The sequence below is a fragment of the Podarcis bocagei genome, assembly GCF_964188305.1.
Source record: "Podarcis bocagei genome assembly, chromosome: 1".
Taxonomy (NCBI): Eukaryota; Metazoa; Chordata; class Lepidosauria; order Squamata; family Lacertidae; genus Podarcis; species Podarcis bocagei.
In genome coordinates this window covers 1786323-1804777 of record NC_138125.1, presented here as the reverse complement: position 1 = coordinate 1804777, position 18455 = coordinate 1786323, and the positions used below count along the sequence as shown (strand labels likewise).

The following is an 18455-nucleotide window of genomic DNA, read 5'->3' as shown; positions in this document are numbered from 1 at the left end:
TTGTCTTATCCTCCATTAAAGGCATCCAAGTAAACCACAAAACAGTTTTTGAAAAAAACTATTAAATTATCAATGAAGAATTAAAAACATTCAAAAGATCATTAAAACCAATAGTGCACTAAAAAGAGATCAAGACATAGATAAAATTTCTGGATCTTTGGGTAGGCTTGTCTAAGCAAAAATGTTTTAAGGAAGCACCAGAAAGCATACAGCAAAGGCCCTGCATGATGTCAATAAGCAGGGAGTTCCAAAGTGTAGGTGCTGCACACTGATTTCTTCCAACTGTGGAGCGAGTATTATGAGGCACCTGTAGCAGTGCCAGTTCTGCAGATCAGAACGGCCAAGTGGGCCATTACCACTCTGGGTTTATTCCCACTTCCTCTTGTCCTGTTGCTCCCCCACCCCACCCAGTCAGGAAACCTGCTCTTTAGCACTCAGTCAGAGCAAACGGCAATTCGGGTTTTCTCCTGCTGCTCTGATTCAGTGCTAAAGAGCGGAATTTCCCTGGGAAAAGAGCAGGCAAAGGGGAAACTGCTCGGTTTTGTGCCTAGAAAGCCCAGGTCAAGTGGAAAACTGCCCAGCCCTGTACTTTCTAGGCACAGGACAAGTGGAAGTGTGGATGAGCCTCCTGTCCAATTACCAGCATCTGTCAGGAGCCTGACTCAACCGTCAAGATTCATCAGGAAACACAGTCCCCCTAAGTACATGCCAGCCTCTTCACTTCCCCTGGTCTGGGGAAAGGCATTAAGAAGACACAGCCCTGCCAGGGGATGGGAGAGAGCCAAGGAGCAGGGCCTCTGCCATGGTCCTCACTCCCCCATCAGCTTGGTTTTGGAAGAGGAAAAGAGGCCAAGGGGTCCCTTCACAGAACTCTCCATGCCCAGCCCAACCCTCAAACAGTGCGGAAAGTAGTGAGCAGGAGTCCACCAGCACAAGAAAAATCCTCTCCCCATTCTGCAGTTTGTAATCACCTTAAACACAGCAGGAAGAGGATTGCAAGGCGTACAGCCCAACCTGATGCAGGGTCACTCGAAAGTAAACCCCGCGGTGCTCAAGGGAGCTCACTCCGCAGCATATAATGAACTGAGTGTTTTTTGGGCTGCAGCCACTATCAGGTCTGGCCAGAAGAACAGAAGCCCCTGCAAGGAACACAGGGCAGCTCCCCCTCTGATGGGCAAGCAGGAGCAGGCGGCAGAGGGGAGGGGAGGGCAGATGCCACTGACTCTTTCCGAGAGCAAAGTGCCCAGACTAAACCTTGTGCACACCCCGCGCCACACATCTAACTGACTTGGCCTCCCCGGAAACATCAAGGAATTGCTTCTTATGTGTTTATTTCTCTCCATCCGTCCCCTGTGCCTGCTCAGGGCGTGACGCTTTCCAAGAGTCAGTAGGAAACGGAGCCTCGCGGAAACGGTGAGTCAATCCGGCTCATTGTTGGCCAGTCGCTTTGGCAAAGTTCCTGCGTGGCTGCTCCTGCCACATAGGACTTGGAAAACAACACGGCAGCTCAGCTGGTACCGTTTCCACCAGGGCCTCTCTGTTCCCAGGCTGGCCTTATCATGAGCAGAGTGGCCCCCAAAGCCTTTTCTTCACCTGCTTTCATCACTCCCACTTTTACAAGTGTTGACTGTGATGATTTGGGCTAAGGATATTGCCATTGCTGGGTGGGCAATGTGGAGCCTCTTCAGTCTTGGGGTGCTCAGGGCCACACCTGGGGGAATGTGCCAGTGTGGTTGGCAAGGCATCTTGCCCTCAGCTGCCTTTCCACACACAGCAGGCCCCTTGTAGCTGCTCTGATGCTGCCCTGGGAAAGGCAAACATTCAAGAGCCTGCCTTGGCACCAGCGCAGCAGCCTCCCTGACCTCCCTTGTCCCCCTGAACCCAAACACTCCTGGATGCAGATGGGGAAGCAGATAGGGCCGCTCCAAAGTAAACAAACTGGACCATTCCATGAGCCGTTTGGAAAGGGCTTGTTTGCTCTCAGATAAACAATGGTCTGTACCAAGTCATGTTCACTGGCAATGGCTTGGAAGCCGCCACTCTTTGCTGCAGAGATGGGGAAAGGCCTCTGAGACTCTAGGAGGGGGCAGTAATGCTCAACTGGCAGGTCTCAAACAGTGGCAGGCAAAAAAAGCACAGCCGTTTTTACAACAGCCCTGCAAGGCAGGTCAGCATTATCACCCTCTCTGTAGTGACGATGTGGGTAAGTGGCCATGGGGGGAGTGAGTCAGTGGGTGACAAGAGATCTGAAGCAGGGACTTCCTGGCTCAGAAACCCTCTATAGAGCCCCCACTCTTTGGCCTGGCCCAGCCCAGGGTCCTTTCCTCGCATGCAGCCGTTTGCAATTCCACCGCCCCCCATCCTGCATTCCCAGGAGTGAGTTGCTTTAATGGACTACATGGATGGAGGCTCTGGATCCCTGCTCTGCCATGAAGCTCCCTGGGCGACCTCCCTGGAGCCAGGCCCTCTGATCTCAGGGCTGCCACAATAACAACATTGGGGCACCTCCCTGCCCCTGCAACCTCTTTTGCTGAAGGCTGGGATGCACATGACTCCCAAGAAGTAATGAGATGCTGTTTGCGAGAAGGCAAACCTCTGGGGACTCCAGGAGCCCAACCAGCTAACAGGCTGCCAGCTGCGGCTCCCAGCTTCTCTAGAACTCCTCTCCATTGCTCTGTGCTCTAAACACAATAAAACAAGCACAAAAAGTAGTAAAAAGAGGCTCCCTAAGATTTCCCTTCACTGCTCCTGGCCTCACTTAATATTCTGCCACCTCAAGAAAAGCAAGAAATGAGCAAAACCTGAGACACAGGCAAGACTGGAGCTAGACCCCCTTCTCACTCACTCACTCACTCACCTCCAGGGGCCTTGCCTTCCGGGTAGATGGGCCTCAGCACCTGGAAGACACAAGACAGGAGAGCCGGGGTTACCTCCTCCTCCCTGCTCTCAGAAGACACTGTTGGGCTTGGGAAGACCCTGCAATTCTAATGCTGGATGCAGTATGTAGCATCTCGAGATCTCAGCCTTTCTCTTTTTGAAATATAGGTCAGCACTGTTTGGGACAAGATGTCCCTACCTTTGAAGAACTATTCTAGGTAGTCCGTGCACAGCCAACATGCTCAGGTGGGCAGCTCAGGCCCAACCAAGGCTATCGGAGGGGAGCAGCAGCAGAGGACTATGATGGGATGGAGGGCCAAGGGCCCAGCAGCATCCTCTGGAAAGACAGCACCTGAACTACTGCATTTCAGCCTGCAGGGCGGACTCAACACATGAACTTCTCTTTGCTATAAAAGGAATTCCTTTTACACAGAGAGCAAATGTGCCAGGGAAAGAGCTATGCTGCAGTCTGACCTCCAGGCTGACCTCCAATTCTCTGCATGCAGGCAGTCTTCTTCTGGAGCATCCAGCCACCCACAGCCTGTTGTCCCCTGAAGGACCAGTTTTAATAATCTCATGAGCGGCTTCTGCGGATGAAGGCCTTGTATTTTCACTTCTGGCAGTGAAAGGGTTCCCTTCCAGGCAACCTGCTTAATGAGGTTTCATCCTGATTTGTTTGTGGGGAGACAATGTTGGCCGTTCAGATGTTTTGGGACTACAGTTCCCGTCATCCCTGACCCCTAGTCCTGTTAGCTAGGGATGATGGGAATTGTAGTCTCAAAATGTCTGGAGGGCCAAGTTTGGCCATGCCTGTATTAGGCAAATGCTATATCCCACCCCCCCAAGAACGCATTCCTACCATTTTCCTTATCGCAAGGGGAGGAAGGCTGTTTGTTTTGCCAGAACTCCAAATTTGTCAGGATGTGACTTAATCCCACATGAAAACAATGACAATCTGGGAGACTCTGACCGGCCAATTGCACTTCTTCTGGGAGGAGAGTGTGCAAGTAGAGCATTTCAGACCAGAGAAGAGGTGAGATGAGCCACCTGACCAGTAGCCAGCCTCTGCTTCCATACCTGGCCTCCTGGATTGAGCGGTGCCAGGATGATGTAGTTCTTGTCGCCCCCACTCGTTGACGGTGTTCGGGAAGGGGAGGGCATGGTGTGCTGCTGGGAGACCTTCCCAAGCTCTGTGTAGCGCTCCCAGCCATTGAGCGCCAGGCCCTCGTTCCCACCATAGACGATGTGGCAGCTCTGGCGATGATCGAGGTGTTGGGAGCGCAATGCACTGTTCTTCTCTCGCTTGTTGGGCGGTGACTGCAAGTCGTACGTTGATTTGCAGGATGAGCGGCGGATGACACCTTCTGGGCCAGGTCTGACCCGAGGGACTATGCGCCAGACCAGCACGATGATCTCGCGGGAGCAGTTCCTGCAAGAAATAGGATTGGCATTGACACAGATTCGTTCTTGGTGTGTCCCCCTCGCCCTTTCTGCCCTGTCTCTCCCACCCTTGCTTGGAAATCAGGCCAGAGCCTTCTCCAAAACAAAGAAGGCTTTGCTTGCTGATAGATGAAGGGTTCTGAGGAGGCTCCCCAGGGAGGGAGTTTCCGGAGCCTCCTGGCAACCCTCCCAAAAAGCACCTCAGATACTGGCAAGGTGTAGAGAAGGGTGCAGCGTGCAGAGGCTCTTCCAAAGGTTTCAGTAATGGAAAATGCGGGAGGAAAGGTCAAGATGGAAAGGGCCACAGACAGACCCATTCTCAAGATGTTGCGAGGGAGGTCTTCTCTGTGCTGGCACCATGACGACCATAAAGTGTTTGCAACATCTGCACATCTCCTACACGTCAGGCCTTTGCCAATGTCTGGAAGTTTCCCAGAAGCAGCCCTTCCATACTCAGACACAGGCACAGAGACCCCTTACTCTCCACCCATGTACACAACCCCGAGGGATCCAGGGATCCTGGTTCCGCCCCTGCAATTCCCTCTCCACACATGTGTCATAGTCACCGGATCTCATGGGCCAACTCCACGCACTTCCAGCGCTCGACAGGTTGCTCATTGAGTTGGAGGATGGTGTCCAGTTGCTGCAAGCCAGCCTTCTCTGCTGGGCCACCTGCAAAGGGTGGGGTGGGAGAAACAGGGCATGTCTGCACCACAGGCAAACTGGTTCCATAGCCTTTCCCACCAAAGCAAACTTGGGTGGATGAGTACCTAGCAGTTTGGAAGCCAAACAGAACTACTCAAACATAGGAATTAGGAGAGCCCCTAGCTCTCCTAGACAGGAAGGGAAAGAGGGAAAGCGGTGCACGTTTCTGTGTTAGTCCAAAAGCAGACCCTGCCAGCTTCCAGAGCCTAAATAATGCTGAAGTCAGAAGTCTGTGGGCTGGAGCCATGAGTGGCGGGAGGAAGTGGACCTGTGTTGTGTAGCGCACGGCCAGCATGCCACTCCCTAGACCAGGAGGAGAGTGCCAAGAGGCAGGAGAAGCTGGAGCCCAGAGCCCAGGCCCTTTGCAAAGCGAACTAATCCACCATCCAGGCACCTCTGCCCTCCTTACCCGAGTCCACTGCCTGCACACGGACAGGCGAGTCACAGCAGATGGTGAACCCAAACCCATTCTTGCCACGAGGGATTGTAATCTGGAAAGAAACAACGAAGTTATGCCTTTTAACAAACAGCAACAGCTGCCCCTCATGCATTCTGCATTCACTGGTCGTGTCTGTGCAGCAGGTGGGGAAAGACAAAAGGGATGCATGCACACTCACACTCTGCACATGCTCACTGAACCCCAGGAGAGGGAAGTGGGATCTCTTCCACTATCCTCAAGCGCACACCCTGCAACTGTGCCCACAGCCGTTCTGTTCGGCCTTCACAACAAGAAAAGCCCCCCTGGGAGGCCAAGTGAGTCCCCTGGTGTGGGCTCAGCAGGCAGCCACGGGTGGGGAGCACTTTGCTCTCTCCTTGAGCAATGAGCACCAGGAACTTTCCACTGGCCACACGTGGACAGGAAGCTGAAAGGCTGCGCTGATCTTATCAATCCTTACCTTAGCCGCCTCCACCACCACAAAGAGGAGGAGGTTATTTTAGCCTCACCCACATCCGTTGCCACAGGGAGGATAGAAGCACCACAGCAGCTCTCCTCAAAATAGCATTGTGCCTTCGGGCTGAAGGGGCTTTCCAAAAGCCAGGGCTTGCCAGGCCACTAGGCAGTGTGGGCTTCAAAGGGATTTGGTCCCCAGCAGAAAGAGCTTTCAGCCGCCTCAGAGACTACAGGTGCCTGTGGGCCACTGAGTGAAACCAAAGGGGTCCTTAGCCAGGATCCTGTCACCACTCACACTCTACCACAACAGGAGCATGGATGCTCCCCACCCCAGCTGCACCCCTCCCTCCAGGAGATGTGCCAAGGTCTGACATGGAGCCCTGTGCATCCTGGTCATGCCCCTGGTGCTATTTCCTCATGATTTTAGTTTTATTCCCTTCATGACAGTGAATGCTGCAGAAAACAGAATCTGGATTCAAGATGCCTTTAACAGATTGGAAAACTGAGCCCAAACTAACAAAATTAATTTCAATAGGGGCAAATGTAAGGTTCTCCACATAGGCAGGAAGAACCAGGTGAACAAATATACGACTGGGGACACCTGGCTTGCCAGTAGCACATGCGAAAAGGATCTAGGGGTCTTGGTATAGAATCATAGAATGGTAGAGTTGGAAGAGACCCAAGGATTATCTAGCCCAACCCCCCCTGCAATGCAGGAATCTCAGCTAAAACATCCCTGGCAGACGGCCATCCAACCTCTGCTTAAAAAACCTCCAAGGAAGGAGAGTCCACAACCTCCACTGTCAGACAGCTCTTACTGTCAGAAATTTCTTCCTGGTGATTTGTCGGAATCTCCTTTCTTGTAACTTGAAGCCACTGGTTCAAGTCTACTCTGGTTCGAAAGGCTACTCTCCAAAGCAGAAAAACCTATTTTGCTCTCTCTTCCCTGTGGCAGCCCTTGAGATATTTGAAAGTCTCTATATCATCTCCTCTCAATCTCTTTTCCAGACTAAGCATCCCCAGCTCCTTCGACCGTTCCTCATCAGGCTTGGTTTCCAGACCCTTGATCATCTTGCTTGCCCTCCTTTGCATAAGTTCTAACTTGTCAACATCCTTCTTAAATGGTGGCCCCCGGAAGTGGATGCAGGTGTGGTCTGACCGAGGCAGAACAGAGTGGAAGTATGACTTTCCTTGATCTAGACGCTATACTTCTGTTGATGCAGCCTAGAATAGCATTAGCTGGCTGCTGTTTTTTCCTGCGGCATCATACTGTGGACTCATGTTAAGCTCATGTTAAGCACCCAATAAGCTCAATGGCCCTTGAGAGCAGGCAGAGGCATCTTGACTGGGCTGCCGATGGGAAGAGAGGAAACCTGTCTGACCGCAGACACTGTTCAGACTTGGACTTGCATCCCATGTGGAGCCTGAGTGGTTCCAGAGATGACTGTCTCTTGCGTATCCTGTTTGACCAGCAAAGGGGAAAGATCTGCCCTTCCGGTTCCCGAGGAAGACCCCCACTAAGAGCTCCTCCACCAGGGCTTGCTCAAAGGAGGAGGGAGTCTGTTCCAAGGGGCTGCGGGGCACACTCTTCCTGCTTGGGAGCAAAAGGGCAACTCCCTGGTGATTCCGCAGAGGTCCAAGGGCAGGGCATGGGCCGTGCCACAGGGTGGTTTGAAAGACGGGGGGAAGGAGCCATAGTCAGAAAAAAGGCAGACAGAACGGCCACAGGAAGTTGGAGCCCAAGTTCCCTGGTTGAAGCATTTGTGGGCTGCTTAGCTGAGACAACTGAAAGGATTTAAGGATTACATAAAGCACACCAGTAGTAGATGGGGAGAACGCTTCCCTCTTTCTCTCAGGGCCACCCAGTGGAAACGGACCAGCAGGAATGTAATTAGCTTGTGGAACTCACTGCTCCAATCTGTGATTCTGGCTACAAGCTTAACATAGCTTTAAAGGGGAAACTAGTGCAATTCCTGGTTCTATCACAGGTATAGAGAGCCTCCATGTTCAGAGGCAGTCTATCTCTGAATACTAGCTGATGGAGAACAAGCCGTGTGGGTGAGGGCTGCTGGCTTCGTGCCCTGTTTGTGGCCTTCCTGGAGGGGCAGTGGCAGCCACCTGGCCAGTCACTGTGGAGAGAAAGCAGAGCACTTGGCTAGGGGGACCTAGCGGATCCTCCTCTGCCCAATCCAGTCAAGCTCTGAGGACCCACTTCAGCAAGAACAAAAGCATGCCAGCCTTCAAGCCCCACTTCACCAGGAAGAATGAAGAGTTGAGTTTCACACTGTACGTTTTATCCGCTAGTTATCAACACAAACTATCTCACGACAGCAACCTGAAGAGAAGCCAAGCCAAGTTTTCCCCTGGGCACAACAGAGGAATCACAGAGGTCTTCCTCCACCCTATAATAATAATAATATTTTTATTATTTACACCCCGCCCATCTGGCTGGGTTTCCCTCTTGAACTGACCTGGAAAGGAGTTCTGTGTAACTGGAAAGGCTGCACCCCGCTAAGCTGACAAAGGCCACAATCCTACACACACTTCCCTGAAGTCAACGGAGCTTACTTTTGAGTAGCCTGCAAAGGGTTGCATGTTGATACACTGCCTCCCTCCTCCTCCTCCTCCTCCTCTGCTTTATTCAGGGTGTTTTAGGGTAGGAGATTTGTTTGCCTCAGGGCAAACACACAGGGCAGCTTTTGCCCTATTTAGCTGCTGCTTCATCTTTTGGAGATCCATGGACCTGATGGAACCTCCTTGATGCCCAACTGGACGCCAAGGTGCCAGAAAGAGGTGGGGGACCTAGATGAAGCGTGGGTAGCTTGCCCTCCCTCCAGGTCACAATCTCATCACTCCAAAGCCACAGGGTCAAAAGGTTCAGAGAGAAAGACCCCTCTGCAGGAGGCATCCCACACACCACAAGAGGCATCCTCAGAGCACAGCGTGGCAGAAGCAGGGCTGCCCCTTAGGAACTCCCAAGAAAGGCTGCTTGGACACATGAGGGGAGATCAGGCGGTCCAATTCGTGGCTGGCTGGTAATAAGGGCACCTAGCAATGGGGCACCTGTAGTCAAAGGCAGCATCCCTTTGACTAGCAGCCACTGGTGGAGAGAAGCAGAATAAAGCTGGATTCCTACCACCACCCTCCACCTGCTTGCCCTCCTTCTGTGAGATTCCCAGGAGCCTCTTGCTAGACGTGGGATGAAGGCAGCATGTAAGGCTGGGAGGGGGTTCCTTCTGAACCCTCAAAAGACAATTCTCTCTCCCTCTCTCTCTCTCACACACAAACAACAAGACCAAATCAATATGCAACAAGAGACGGCGCTGTGCGGTTGAGCTCACTTCCCTGGATCGAATCTCACTTCAGCTACGAATCCACCAGAGCTGCCACCCAGTGCATGGTGACTAGGGCACCAATTCAGTGGAAAGCAGTGAGGCTGACTTCCCTGAGCCAGCCCACCTAGGACTGGGCCTTTAGGCAAGCCAGCCTCTCTCAACAAGGGAGCGGTGAGACTAGAAGAGCCTGGCTGCAGCTGGATCAGGTCAACTGGGCCCTGTCTAGCCCAGCCTCCTGTCCTCACAGGGGCCAAGCACAGGATCTGAGTGCCATGGCAGGGCTCGACCCCCTTGGGATCCCCAGCAAGCAACATTCAGGGGCATTCCCTGCCCTGACAGGGAAGGGAGAACACCCATCCCAGGATCCAAGCCTTCAGATGATGCAGGGACAATCTAGAGGTCACCCTCGACTCCTCTTAGAAAGCCCAGCCAGCCACCCAGAGGAGTGGGGCAGGTCCACAGAATTATTCAGCCTTGGCAGGGAGAAGTGTGGGGCCTTCCCAGCACCAAAGCCAGTTCCGTGGGGTGCGGCTCCCGTCTCCTCTCAACACACCCACTGGAGAAGGCCATGCTCCTTCAACCTCGCGTACACCTGCTCCTGGGTTCGCATGCAACCGACCTGCCGGTAGCGCTGCTCCGAGCACACTCTGCACAGTCCGCTGAATCGGCTCATGTCCGCGGCCTGGAGCCTTGCGGCCGGACCAGGCAAAGCTAAACCATTCCCCGGTCTCCCTGGCGAGCGCAGAACAGAGGCCCCCTGCCTGCCTGCCTTCTGGCAGCTGAGAATAAGCCTCTGTGATCCTGGCATGGCCGCCCATGAGAACCCAGGAGCTGCTCAACAGAAGAATGGCAGGAAGCCACCCCTCACCTCCCGGGCAGCTCTCACTGCCATGTGCTGCTTTATGATAAGCGGAGAGGCTTCCTGAGAACTCGAGGGGAAGAGGGAGAGGGGGAGAGAGAGTTTGGAGTCAAGCTCCTGTCAGCTCTTTCACCCAGGCGGCCTTTGTTCACAGAGGCAAATCTCCCCGGCACACGGACACGGCCCGGGTTCTCACAAACAGTCAGAGGATGTCGGAGGGGGCCTTCCACTAGTGCTGTGCAAAAGGGCGGGGGGCTTACATTCAAATTCATATGGGGAGAGTGGAGGAGAAAGAGTAAGGACTGCAAGTAACCAAGGAAGGAAAGAAGATGCCCAGAAAAATCTCTCTCTATAACGCTCTCACACACAAGTAAACTCTTTACTAATGGGGATCCGCAAATCAGACCGGTTCATGGCTAGCTGCATAAGAGGGAAAAAGCAACCCAATTCCTAAGCATGCGAGGGAGGGGCAGCCGGCTGACTCCTGCCTGCCTGTGCCCATTAGAAAGGAAAAGAACAGATAGTGGTGACTGTAGTGAAATGGCTGGCATCCGCCTGTCTCAGGAGACAATGCAGGAGTGTGCCTTTGGGGTGTGGTCAAGTAGGGGGAAAGTTACAGCGCCTGCTGTGGCTGTAGAGACTGATACAGGAATGCTGCCAGGGACGTCAAAGCAAGAAGAGTTTCAAGCTTCCTCTCCTTCCCAGCAGGCAGCAGCGACATGAGGAAAACACTTGCAGAACTGCAGGAGGGAGGGTGCAATTTGCAGCAGGATTTTCACTGCAACAGTCCTCCTGCCCGTGGGCAGGTGAGGGAGGACGGTGAGGCACCCCAATCTCCTCAACTTCATTGCAAAAAGCCCTTTCTGACTGGCTGCCCCCTTCATGGGTGTTTAGCAGGAGCAGCTGAATATGATCAAGGCATCCACTCGCTCCCTGCCCTGGGAAAGGCGGTTGTTGAACCCGGCCTCCCACACCTGCATGCTCCTACCTTGAGCTGCTCCATGTTCTCGTCCTGCTGCTGCTTCCCCAGTAACGCCACTGCCGCAGCTGGCCTGGCCAACATCAGCTCTGCAAAACAACAGGGAGGAATCTGTCCATCACCTCTGCAGAAAAAAGAGGGAAGGCCTGACCTCCCTGTACTGAAATATCCTACTTTACATGCCTAATGTCCACTGAAGCCGTCGGAACGGCTTTTCATTATCTGCGCAACTTGGGGCAGACTTGATCCTGGGGGGCAATGGAATTAGACACATTACACACAGACTTTGCTGTGGAGAGCTATGTAATATAGGAGTCTCCTCCTCTCTGCCCTCTTCCACCCCTATCACAAGGGTGAGAGTTTCTGCTATTTGTTACTAGCGTCCAACGGTTCTGCAAAATGTACCTACATGGCTTCCAAAAACAGGAATATCTAACCCTGCAATAATAAAGCTAAGTGGGAAATAAAAACAATGCAAAAATACAAAACACTGCAACGCAGCAGCACTAAAACAGTTGTATTAGTACAGTGGTACCTCGGGTTAAGAACTTAATTCGTTCTGGAGGTCCGTTCTTAACCTGAAACTGTTCTCAACCTGAGGTACGACTTTAGCTAATGGGGCCTTCCGCTGCCGCCGCGCGATTTCTGTTCTCATCCTGAAGCAAAGTTCTTAACCCAAGGTACTATTTCTGGGTTAGCGGAGTCTGTAACCTGAAGCGTCTGTAACATGAAGCGTCTGTAACCCAAGGTACCACTGTAAAGTAGAACAATTCTTTAAAGCAGCTGTTTTTTCTTTGGTTATCTTAGAGATTTGCTTATTGCCACTCATCAGTTAACTCCAGAGTGGTTTACAACAGGAGCTTGCTGGCTTAAAAACAACAACAGCCACCTCTCTTCAATTCCTGTCCTAAAACAGGAAGAGACGGAGTCTGGCAGATCCCCCAAGGGGAGGCATTCCACAGTTTTGGACCAGCACTGAAAAGGCCTCGTTTCCTGTATTTGCCCACCTAATCTGCCGCAAAGATGGGATGAAGAGCAGGACCACAGAATAGGATCTTAGAGCATCGGCAAGATGTTTATAAGAATATTTAGGAACCTCCAACTCAAGACAGTATACAGGAAAATCATTAAAGCACCCTAAAACTTTAAAATCTTAAAATTATAGAACCATAAAATACTGAACAAATGACCAGCTATTAATCAAATTAATTTACTGAAATGCTTGGTGGAATACAGGAGAAAGGAGAGTAGGGAAGAGCAGGCAAATCAATGGGCGAATGGATATTCTGATACAACTCAACAGCGCCACCTAGAGCACTGGCAATTCTCACCCCTGCTGGGGACCTGAATGGACAGCAGCCCACTATATGGTCTCTGAAGAAGCATCTCCAGCGGTTGAGACCTCTGAAGCAATGCCTCAACTGGCCTGAACCAGCCATGCCTCTTGAAATGTCAGAGAGGTGGGATTTTGGGGTTGGCCAAAACACAACATTGCAACGGGGTGGTGCTGTAGCTGAGTGGGCAGAGCACCTGCCTTGCATGGGGTTTGATCCCCAATGGCACTTCCCGGAAGGATTGGGAGAGAGACCCTGCCTGAAGCCCTGGAGAGCCATTGCTGCCAGTCAGTGTGGGCAATATTGAGCGACATGGACACAAAGGGTCTGACTCAGCTTAAACCAACATCCCATGTTTCTCTGTATAGCAACCAGTGATGTCAGAGGTGAGGCCTGTTTCGCCATAGAGCCAACAGGCAGCCTGTCTTAGAAGAGAGACCCGCCAGTCTCAAATGCCCATAAATACGTAAGTTTTTACCTTCAACCTTTGCCTTCCTCCAAACATTCCAAATATGCTCTGCAGGGAACTCTGAACGTGTTCCCAAGCCCGTGACTGCTTAAGCAGGTGAAATGCAACCAGCCAAGTTGGACTGACTCATAATTGTTTACAGTGGTGCCTAGGTTTACAAACTTAATCCATTTCGGAAGTCTGTTCTTAAACCGAGGCGTGCTTTCCCACTGTTCGGATTCTGTTCTTAGACCAAGGTAAAGTTCGCAAACTAGGACACTATTTCGCAGTTCGTAAAGCAAATCGTGCGTAAACAGGACTGTTCTTAAATCGAGGCACCACTGTACTTACAAATCTGTGTTGCGTGTGAAAAATGTGCAAAATGGCTGCCCAGGGACTAGCCATTTTCTGAGTGATTCTTTGTTCCTCCAACTAGGCCGGGTGGGGTGTGTGCCTTCTGGTCGCCCAAGCAGGCTGGGGGAGGGGGCAATTGGCTCCCCCTGCAGCAGCCATGGAGGCCAGTCCAGAGCAGTCAGGGCAGGCTTGCCTGGGGGTCTTTCCCCTGCACAGTGTCCACAAGCTCTGCAACAGGACCCCAGGGGGGAACACATCCCTAACCAGTGGCGTAGCGTGGGGGGTGCAGGGGGGGCCGGCCGCAACATCTGGGGGTTAGGGTTAGGGGGCGCAAATCCATGGGTTAGGGGGCGCAAATCCACGGGTTAGGGGGCGCAAATTACTTGCCTTGCCCCGGGTGCTGACAACCCACGCTACGCCACTGTCCCTAACTCCTTTCCCCCCTTGAGGGAGGCCCACAAGCACCCCCCAGAGGGACCCACCTCTGCTCTGTTTCAGCCGCCGTGCAGCTGCCTTCAGGTGCTTTGTCCTGCCCAGGTCTTCCCCCAGTAGGTAGTACCATCCGCAGATCTCCTGCAGTTAGAAAGAGAGTCAGTAGAAGGAAGCTGTAGGAGATCCCAAACTTTTCTGGATTTAGAAATCCCTTCCCAGCTGTGTTGTTATTTGCTAGCAAAATGCACATCATTGTGTGTGTGCATGTGAGCTTGTGAGCACAGACCCCACCCCATCATTAAAGAAAACCAAGGTACCCCCCCCCCCATTTGCAGAGCCCAACAAAATCCACCTGGGAAACCTTATCTGTGCCCAGCTGATGGGATGGGGGAATGATGGGAGGGAATAAGAACCTGCTCTTGTGCTCATGTTCTGCTTGCAGGTTTCCTGCAATAGGCACCTGGTGGGCCCCAGTGAGAACAAGATGCTGGACTGGATGGCCCACTGGCCTCACCCAGCAGCTTCTTCTTATGTTCAAACCGGACGTCTCCAAGCCTTCAATCTCCATCTTTGAAAAGGGGATGTCGCTGAACCCCAGTTTCTGATCTGCCTTGAGGATGAACATCCCAATTGGCTTCTGTCAGGGAACTGCCATCAGTGCCGGAGGGAGAGAGCAAAAGCCAGAGGGATTCCAGAGTGCGTCCAGGGATCGGGAGAAGCAGCCCATCTTCTGGGGAAGAGAATCAGCGTAGCACCAGTGGAGAAGGGGGGCAGATGGGGGAAGCGGCGAGGCGGTCCCATGACTCCTTGCCTGGAACCAGCGGGGAGAGTAGGGGTCCTCCGTTGCCTACGCCCTCCTTGCGCAGAAGGCTTTCGCGCAGAGAGAGTAGGAGGGGACTAGGCGTCAAAGAGCTTCTTTGCTGGAAGAAGTTTAAGAAACGCCCACTGACGGATTCTGCCAGCGATTGAGTCAGCCATGGGTGAGTGGCTGTCCGGACAGAAAAGGTTCACTTTGGCAACCCAGCCAGGTGTTTGCACCCAGCCGGGGAGATAGGCACCTACTTACGCACGAGCAACCCCTAGAACCATTACAGCTTCAAATAGTTTTCTAATTAAAGTCACTATAGATGTTTGGAAACTGCTGAATGTGGTTTATACATTTTTATTTTAAAGTTGGCAGCAGAGGGCAGCACCCAATCCGCTGCTGGTGGACAACACATTCTCAGCACTCTCTGCTCCCCAATTTACGTATTTTTCACTCTATAAGAGGCACCAGACCACAAGACGCACCTAGTTTTTGGAGGAGGAAAACAAGAAAAAAAATATTCTGAATCTCAGAAGCCAGAACAGCAAGAGGGATCACTGCGCAGTGAAAGCAGCAATCCCTCTTGCTGTTCTGGCTTCTGTGATAGCTGCGCAGCCTGCATTCGCTCCATAAGACGCACACACATTTCCCCTTACTTTTTAGGAGGGAAAAAGTGAGTCTTATAGAGCAAAAAATACGGTATTTTATTTTACTTTTTTAAAAAAAACACCTAGTTAAGGTTGCTGTTGGTTAATGGGGTGTTGTTGTTTTTTGGAGGGGAGCCAATTTCAGGGGGCATGGGGGTGGGGGTGAGAGACGAGGGCCTGGTCAAAAGCCCTGCTGTGCTGGTGGGAGACCTTGTGCAGGGCTTCCTCTGAGGGGTCTCATGAGTAGAATCCCACCCAGGGTTCCATTTAGGCATCACGACTGCATGGAAATTCCACGTTCAGAAATAGCAAACTAGTTTTTGAAATGGGGGGATTTCAGTGACAGCACACACCAAATCCCACCACTATAGAGAGGAAACTGCATGCCCTGCAACAGGCCCAGACCCAGGATTCTCTAGCCTGCTTTATACATCTCCCCCCCCCCCAATTCCCTGCCCAGCTTGGGAAGACGTCAGCAGCCCTCCCCACCCCCGTGAGGCAAAGACTGGTGTGCTGCTGCTGCTGCTGCTGTCACACCTCATCTCATTAAAGCATGACAGGGACTTCCTTCTCCTTGGGACAACTAGCTGTGCCACAGCTGTGTCCCCACCGCACAACCCAGGAGGGTGGGAGGCTCCCCCGTACCTTGTCTGGGCTCAGCAGGGTCTTCACACCGAAACTCATGCAGCCGAGGAGTTCGCTCTGCCTGTGGGGAGAAGGAATCCTGAAACAGAGTCATGGAGATCAGGGCTGCCGCTGCTCCCACGGCTCCTGCTGGGGGCTCTGGCCATTTTGTCTCCAGCATGGGAGCCTCCCCTGCAAGGAGATCTGGGCATTGAACCAGAGTGAGGAGACACTTTGGTCTGCACCTTCCAAGCTCCTCACACATGTGGCTGGCCCCAAGTGACGTCCTTTGGAAATCACCAGGCTCCATTGGCCATGCAGGTTGGCAAAGTTCCACAGCACACACAGGAAGCTGCCCATGTGCCACGTGGCCTCACTCAGTGAGCGAGGTGTGGACCCTGAAGAGGAAGAGAAGGAGGACTTGCCTAGCTGAGGCAACTTTGGTTGGTTGGTTGTAAGTCGCTTTGGGTTGCCCTGGGCAAGATAACTCAACTAACAAATTTAATAAGGAATAGGAATAGTCAGCTGCCCCAAGGAGCTAGACACTGAGGGTATGGGAAATGGAGCCTCCCCCTGGATAGCTCAGTTGGTTAGAACTCAGTGCTGATAACACCAAGGTTGCAGGTTCGATCCCCACATGGGACAGCTGCATATTCGTGGGGTGGGGGGACTAGATGTTCCTCAGGGTCCCTTCCAGCTCTATGACTTGAACGCCAGAACCAGCAGCTTTAAGGTCTCCTGTCCTGCACCCTGCCACACCCAATATCTGTCAAAGAGCTCCCAATGGCCAGGGAGCCTGCCAAAGCCCCAGAGCTCTGTGGAAGAAGGGTCTTGGCTAGACCTGCTCTGGGGTAATGTAAGAGCTCAGTCGTGCTCTGCTGGAGCACATTACATAACAATGCACAGGAAGAGCCCAACTGCTAGAGCACACCAATGTGGATTGATCCAGCGCAGGGTTTTACGTAAGAAGAGCCTTGCTGTGTCAGACCCAGAGCCCAGTATCCGCCCCTCAGAAGTCTCTGGGAAGCTCATTAAGCAGGGCTTGAAGATGACTGTCTGCTCCTGTTGCGGCTCCCCAACAACCAGGACTCAAAGGCAGGCTGCCTGCAAGAATAGAGGTTCCTTGTAGCCATTATGGCTGTTCTGCTTCTATATATGCTGATAGTAAGAGCTGTTCAACAAGGGAATGGATTCTCTTGGGAGGTGGTGGGTTCTCCTTCCGTGGAGGTTTTCAAGCAGAGGTTGGATGGCCATCTGTCCTGGATGCTTGAGCTGAGATTCCTGCATTGCAGGGGATAGAACTGGATGACACCCGGGGTCCCTTCCAACTCTATAATTCTATGATTATTTTAGAAAGGTTTCAGGCTGCAGTGGCTGCTGGCAATGCCTAAGGCCCACGGCCAGCCAGAATGGGTAAGCCACGCTAGACTAGCCAGGGCTCCCTGTGGCAGCTGGGGGTAGCCATTCAGGGTTCTGGGAGGGGTGTGGCCGAGTCCAGGGGCCATCATATTCAGGTGAGATTCAATCTGATACCAGAAAATTCAGATTGCAGAGTTACAGTTGGTTGGGAGCTCTAGCACAACAAACTCACTTCCACAAAGGATAGGTCTTTCTATGACAAGGAAAGTGATGCGAAAACATACTGGAAAGTGTAGGATGACAAATCAGGATGATGCATGCTTCATAAACAGGTTGTCCGGAAGCACCCTGAGGTCCTAGCAAAACCCGAATGCGCTGATCCAACTCTCTGGTGCTGACATGGTTGGAGACGCAATTCTGGTTCCATAATGGAAAGGCACAACAGGCAGGGAAGGCTCACTGGATGGGGGCACCTATCTGCCACTCACTTTAACACCCAAACTAGCAGATGCCCTCTCGTTCAACCACACATGCTTTAAACATTCTCTCAACCTTTAAATACTGAGCATGTACTATCTTTTCTTTAGTTAGTTAGTTACAACCGCCAGATACACCCCAAAGCCTGACACTTGGTGATGATGCCTAGAATTTTAATGTGGTCAAGTAGGTATTATTATTTTTTAAAAAACTGGCTCTTTGAAATATTTGGACAAGGCTGGACGTTCTGTTACAGTTATGTCATTCGGTGGGGAAGAACACTGGAGATATTTATTCAGTGTCAGAAAGAGGTGACATGAAATTCCAAGACGAATCTCGTCAGCGACACTGTTAATTCATCCTGAAGTTTCTATAAATACCAAATGGATTTATGTTTTCACTCTCTTTCCCTCTCGCACGCTGTTCACTATCAGATTACACGTACAGATGACATCACCACCATCATCAAAAGATCATACCACTATGGTGACTTACAAAATAAAGGAATAAAAATTATTTCCAGTAACACAAATCAGAATCAGGTCAAACCATCTCAGCAAACAGTCACAGAACCAGCACAGGGAACACAGATGAACAATTCTCTGAAGAAGCACCATCTTCATCCGTCTCTCAAAGGACAGCAGGAGGAACATGCTGAGCAAACTTTTATCCACAGGGAGGGAGTTCATGCTCAGCACTGGGGGCTGTTGCAGAGAAGCCCCTGTACCTTGCAGGTGCTAATCTACCCCTTTGCTGAGATAGAGCAACACACACAAAAGACCTTAAATGCTGGGGGCAAGGCAGGGTGCCATAGAAGGAGGTGGCTCTGAGCTAGGCAGGAGGACCCTGCTCTTCCCTCAGAGGCCTTGAGCCGAACCCTGAGTCCCG

General features: G+C 52.0%; 1 protein-coding gene across 4 annotated transcripts in view; it reads right to left on the bottom strand.

Annotated features, from left to right (window-relative positions):
* RGS3 (regulator of G protein signaling 3) overlaps positions 1-18455 on the bottom strand; it is a 76881-nt gene that overhangs the window by 39060 nt on the left and 19366 nt on the right. For 3 of the 4 annotated variants that reach the window (XM_081195589.1, XM_081195587.1, XM_081195588.1), the window contains exons 8-14: positions 15753-15831; positions 13706-13796; positions 11097-11176; positions 5432-5513; positions 4884-4989; positions 3955-4306; positions 2858-2897 (exon numbers count right to left, since the gene is read on the bottom strand). In XM_081195589.1, coding sequence (XP_081051715.1) covers positions 2858-2897; positions 3955-4306; positions 4884-4989; positions 5432-5513; positions 11097-11176; positions 13706-13796; positions 15753-15831 — 830 coding nt within the window. Of the gene's footprint in view, positions 1-2857; positions 2898-3954; positions 4307-4883; positions 4990-5431; positions 5514-9868; positions 10028-11096; positions 11177-13705; positions 13797-15752; positions 15832-18455 lie in introns of those variants that run through there. The other variant, XM_081195590.1, reaches the window with a different exon arrangement.